This window comes from Harpia harpyja, chromosome 16, assembly GCF_026419915.1.
Source record: "Harpia harpyja isolate bHarHar1 chromosome 16, bHarHar1 primary haplotype, whole genome shotgun sequence".
NCBI classification, from domain to species: domain Eukaryota; kingdom Metazoa; phylum Chordata; class Aves; order Accipitriformes; family Accipitridae; genus Harpia; species Harpia harpyja.
The window spans coordinates 22,814,917-22,820,916 of NC_068955.1; the positions used below are offsets into that span (position 1 = coordinate 22,814,917).

The window sequence follows — 6,000 nt, forward strand, 5'->3', positions numbered from 1 at the left end:
CTGAGTTTCTAAGGACTGATTCAGCCATGTACATCAGGTAACCCAAAGCATTTTCAGAAGTGTTTTGAGGGGGCACTTGTATATCTAGCTTCTTTAGATCCTTTAGAAAATTTAAACTTGCTTCTAGCTATCTTGCTGAAATTAGGCCTAATAAAGGATGTTGCAGCACAAAATGGGCCAAGTCCTACAATTGTTACATAAGAGAAGAGCTCCATTGGTTCCTGCCTGACGATTTTTTCAAAATCGTTACTTTTCAGCCACAACTGACTGAAGATTCAGTCATATAAATTTACGTAATCCTAGGCACAATTTGTCTCATGGGCATCTAAACCTTGGTTGCATTTCTACATCAGCACCATTAGCCATTTGTATCCCTAACTAAAGTGGTTGAAATACTGATTTTTTGGGTTGCCAGTTTAAAAACTGCTTTATTTATATTTCTATTCTTTCTTACTGCCCTTGTGATTGTAATGTTCATGGATATGGATTTGAGTAAGGAAAAGGAGTAGAGAGTAGACACTTCTTCTGAAAAATGTTTTGAGCTAATGAAGTTACTAATTGTTTTTTCCCTTGTCTTTTTTCTAGATATTGTAAATTGTGACTTGAAGTCTACACTGAGAGTACTGTACAATTTGTTTACCAAATACAGGAACGTGGACTGAAGAATTGATTTGGGTTGTAAAGGAGTGTTAACAAGAAAGCATCATAACTAGCATATTTTTCATCGGTATTCCTCTGCATCTTTATCCTAAAAGGAACTAAACCATTTATCTGAAGAATTTTTAACTGATTATTCTTGCACTACTATTTTCATAGTAGATTTAAAAGTAATATAACTTATGAAGAAATAAGGTTTGGAGGAAGGTAATTGGGTATATTCTGGAAGAATTAATGTCTTAATAGTAACTGTCTTCACACAGTAGGTGAAGCAACAATGAAAAAAAGATTTAGTAACTTTAATTCAAATCAGCCTTTGAAGTCCATCATAGGAAGATTCTGCACTGAGTATCTATTTTAATATTTTTTACACATATCTTTTCTAATCTGGGGAGGGGAAGAATATTTTCTATCCATGATAAGACAGTTGCATTCTAATTATGAGAAATGTGCACGGGGAGAAACAGTTAAATACTCTTGTTCACACACAGCTAAAAAGAAGAGACTTTCTCAAGCACTTAACCTGATTATATTTCCAGTGCTATTAGGCTTGAATTTTATGGGTACAAACTGAAGTGGCTACTCTTTCCTTCAGACTTATTATAATGTGATACTCTGCTTTAAATATATGTTATTAAGCATTCCGCATAAGCACACTATGCAGCTTGTCACTTGGTTTTGTTCAAGGAAGAGATCTTTTTTGCAAAGTACACATTTCAGGAAAACACACCTGTATAATACAGTGTCCCTATAATATTTGTATTATTACATAGTATTAGAAAGTAAAAGAATGGCTTGTTTTTCTTTTAGTAGTTTAAACACAGGATTACTAGCTTGCAAGTTTAGATTTATTGCTAAATAAGATTTAGAATTTGTCCCTTTGGTTGATTTTATGGTGAATGTATTTTGCTGCATAATGTCCAACACAAAAAAATAAGATTCATTTTCTAGAAACATTCCTGTCGCATTTCAGATACAAAAGCACTGCTTTTTGGTCAAAACTACTCCCATCTGCAAAGACTCAGTTACAGTGTAAGGTTCTTTGGTCATTTTACATGGCTATAAAGAATACTTTTTATCTAATCATCACCAAGTATAAGCTGTTATCTGTTTGGTTTTAGCTTTAACAAACACACAAAAGAGAAATGGGAGCTGATTCTTCCCTTAGACTGATATCAGGCACCAGTTACGTTTCCATAAAGAAGCTGAAAGAGACTGCCTGAATCATCAAAAACTGCACTGGCAAAAGTTGAAGAGTAAATTAATCATTTGCTAGAAGCCTTGATGTTAGTATTAGATACCTTTCTAAACGAAGTGTTCCAAAGCAACCACAGATTCTTGGGATCCTGGGTTACACAGTAAAGGAAAAAATCCTCGGGCAGAAATTACTGGACTATTTAGAAATCTTCGGACTGCTTAGTGCAGGAAGGAGACTTGTTAATAGTCATCCAATTATGGCAGAACTAGTATAGGTAAAAGGGAAAGCAATTTGTCAGCTATTGAGTCTGTTCATCTGAAGAAATGCAGTGCTGGCAAGAACAGTCAATAACAGCTGTATGCTACTTATTATAAAGCATTACATATTTTTCAATTTTCCAGGGCTTTTTTTTTTTAATGTAGAGCTTTCCAGTGCAACATTAGCATAAAGGGAAGACAAGCAATTATGTTCTGTCTTTGATGAACACTAACTGATGTTTAATAATGAGATGATACAGACTTCTGCTGGGGGGCTACAGAAATTATTCTTCTGAGAAGTAAATACCAACTTTTGCAAAGGAAAGTCATTAATTAATTCAAAGGACAATACCTGGATGTTCTCTGAACTCAGAAATTGTTATCTGATTGTTATAAGCATTCTAAATATCTTTATTAAAATATTTTGTTGCCTCTATATTTTTAACTGAGTTTCTGAAATTAGAGGTACAAAAAATAACCATTATTTGCCTTTTAGAGAGGGAAATAACTGGACATTTTGACCTTGGTGAAAACGAATATATTTTCATTGTGTCTTTAATATCTGAGAAGCTAAATGATAGAAATTAACCAAGCATTTTTTGAGCAAACTGAGGCAGAACTTCTAATGTATATACCAGCAGCAATTTCAGCTTATTTTAATGTTTAACATGTAAGTTTTTCATTTGCACAGCTAGATTTTAGTAATTGTAATAGTTAATTAAAAAATGTATGATGGTTTTTCTGCAGGTCATACTCAGCTGAAACACTCTTTTACATCTCAACAATGCCAAAACATTTTGATTACTCTTGTTTTCAGGAGCACACTTCCTTTTAAAGAGGAGATTTATATAGTAAAGGAAAAAGGTTAGGAACAGTGAAACTGGTTTTTGCCTGGACTTGAAAATAAGTATTCCTGTGCTATATTGGTATAACATTATTGGAGATTTTGAAGTCTGTCAGACTCCATTTTCCATCCTTAAAAAACATAAAACTGAGGCAGGATGATGAAATCCTCATGCTGAAATACAGTTATGCAGAACCATAGAAACATTTAAACAATATCCAACCTTTACACAATAACCTATCCTGTGGTAAGAATTTATGTAAATTAAAATCTGCTATGTAAACAAGAGTGTCCTATGTAAATATAGACCCATGTGATAGTTTTAACACATTCACACAAATAGTATATGCCGCCATGTAGGAGTGGGTCACTGCTTATATTTTTGACAGTGTAGATTTAAATAGCTATCAGATAAATATGAAATCTAATATACAGATTATATCTAATATTTATTGCTTTGATACAGAATATTATAGAAATATAGAATACTACTGTAGACAGTTTGCTATTCAGCAATCAGCGTAGGCCAGCACGTTCCTTCAGGGAAGTGATATGTTAAGTTAGCTGGGCCAAATTCTGCTGACACCTACAATGCTTTTATTCTTGATACACAGCAGTGTATACTGATGCACAGCTGAATGCATAATTTTCCTGTTTATATTAAGATAGAAGTTGTTTAAGTTTTAGGTCAATCCTGGTTTTATTTATAATTACTTTAAATGATTAAATAGATCCAAATCAGTGGGTTTAGCCCATTAAGATATGAACGGTCACCTGGAGAGGCCAGTTTCTCTACTGGTCCCAGAGGGAGCCTCTGATCTCAAGGCTGCTATCTCAGCACTTTGGCTAGGTTTCTAAAGCCAGGTAGTATGAATCCAAGCCACTGCCTTAAAATCTCATGGTAGTATTTGGATCTCATCCACCAGACCAATGTGCTTGTCTGTTGTGCTTTGTCACATGAAGGCCCACAGGTAGCTGAGTCCACCGAAAACTGGCAGATTACCAGCCTGCCGTGAGTAACAAACAAACAGTAAATGTTTCCGCTGCTGGGGCACTACGAAACTGCCAAAAGAACAGAGTTTTCTGTGCTTCTCTGAATTCTAATCCACCCGTTGCATCCAGCAATGTGGTATCCAGATTTATTTTGTGGTTGGAGATGGGCATCCTTTCCCTATTGATGGATCCTGGCATGCTCTGTCAACCACACAAAACTTTTTTTTTTTCAAAAAGGAACTACATATTCTTAATAGTATGTCAAAAAGCTGTTGTCAAAATAATTAACTAAGATCCTAATATCGTAAGGTCAACTCCTTTCAGATTTCTTTCCCAGCTGACTGGCATTTAGTTGCGATAAAGAACAGGCCCTGGAAAAAAGGTATGGAAGGAATCTTTGCAAAATTTTACTTGAGACACAGGCATAAAGTCCAGAATTGGATTGCTCTATATTTCCAATGGAGTACAGATGCACCGAGTTTCTTATTAAATGAGCTGACTGCAGAATATCTAGTTCTTTGCATTTCTTAGTCAGTAGGTATCTTCCTGTTACAGGGGGGCAGCAGCCCTTGCAGCTCCATAGTTCAGGAATTCAAGTGGACCAGCAAGTGCTGGATAAGGTCCTAATCTACTTCGATTGACTGTGGACCAAGTTGCTGATTGGCATATCTCCATATAAACCGGTGGCATTAAATCAACAGAGCATTTGGTCCTTTCTGTGTTACAGAGGGTTACAGTACTTGGGAATGGTTACATTCAGGCAGACTATATTGATTGAGATAAATGCTACTTGGTTGACTTTTGTTCTTACTTATTTTCTTAAAGTGTGTTTTAAAATTCATGTTTCAGATTAATTTAGCAGACACCTTACTGCAAGCCACAGTGTTGTAAAGCAAAATGACTTTTAAAGGTAATGAGTTTTAGTTCATTAGAGAAGGACATATATGATAATTAATACACTAGATACTAGCTTTAGGTCTAGTTTTTGTTATTCTTGTCTTCCTGTCATTAAAGCCTTCATGAATGGGCTGTGTGTGTGCCAAGCACCCAAAGAGACAACAGTGCCTTGAAGACCTCTTGCAAGATTTTCTACACTGTTACCTAATAGACTTTTGTCATTTTACTATAAGAATTAGTGTGGGTTTTCTCTTTACAGTTAAAGTACAATTAAAGGCTGAAAAAGTCCTTTGTAGAAAATGATAATTAGTTTAATAAGATATTTTGTTTTCATGTATTACATGAAAAATGGAGATAACAGCACCAAAATTCCAAAATTATGCATACCTCAGCATCCACAGATTTTCCAAAGAGGTTTTGAGTCATTTAACATTACTAGGGCTAATTTCATGTATTTTCACAATATTGTCTGTGTGACTATTTCTTTTTGCAATAATGAGATTTTCTTTTCTGTCTAATAGTTTAATACTACACACTCTGCAGCAATGTTAGGGTCGTTGAAATATTTGGTTCTCATTTTCAATAACAAACTAATTGAGAAAAAAGAACATTTGCAAAATTTTCTTCTTAACGTCTATCTGAAAATAGTGGTTAGTTTAAATTAAGCTGCATTCCCTTCAACTGCAGAGTTAGTAGCTTTCACAGAATGTATTTTATGTATTCTGTAAGTAACAGACACTCTATTGCTGATTTTTTTCCTGTGCTTTTTCTGAAACCTTTGTTATGATCCACAATAAAATTTGCACCTGAAAATCAACACTGTATATTGTTGTTGGGTCATAGTATGAGAGGTATGACAAAAAATTAGGAAGGCTGTATGGTTTATGTTCTCAGAGCCTCCAGACCTCTCTGTGCATCTAACCCATTTTCAGTTACGTCTTTGTGGGTGTACTAGGTTTTTATTATTATTTTCTGTGGGGGCTGGTGACAGCTGAAAGTGGGTTGGCAAAAACAGCCACGTAAACATATGCTTGAAATGATTAACAGCAGCAGGTCAGGAAAATGCCGTAATTGACTCAAAATAGGAAAGTATACCTTTGCTTTAATATTACTGTGCTGAACACTTTAGTGGTGACATTGCAGCTGGGTATGAT

At 34.9% G+C, this 6,000-nt stretch overlaps 1 protein-coding gene across 3 annotated transcripts in view; it reads left to right on the forward strand.

The window, feature by feature from the left end:
• The window catches only part of PARVA (parvin alpha), a 70,367-nt gene extending 64,704 nt beyond the window's left edge, over positions 1–5,663 (forward strand). For 2 of the 3 annotated variants that reach the window (XM_052811295.1, XM_052811296.1), the window contains exon 13: positions 586–5,663. In XM_052811295.1, the coding sequence (XP_052667255.1) occupies positions 586–662 (77 nt within the window). In that variant the 3' untranslated portion in view covers positions 663–5,663. The remainder of the gene's footprint in view (positions 1–585) is intronic. The other variant, XR_008238735.1, reaches the window with a different exon arrangement.
• The last annotated feature ends 337 nt before the right edge of the window (positions 5,664–6,000 follow it).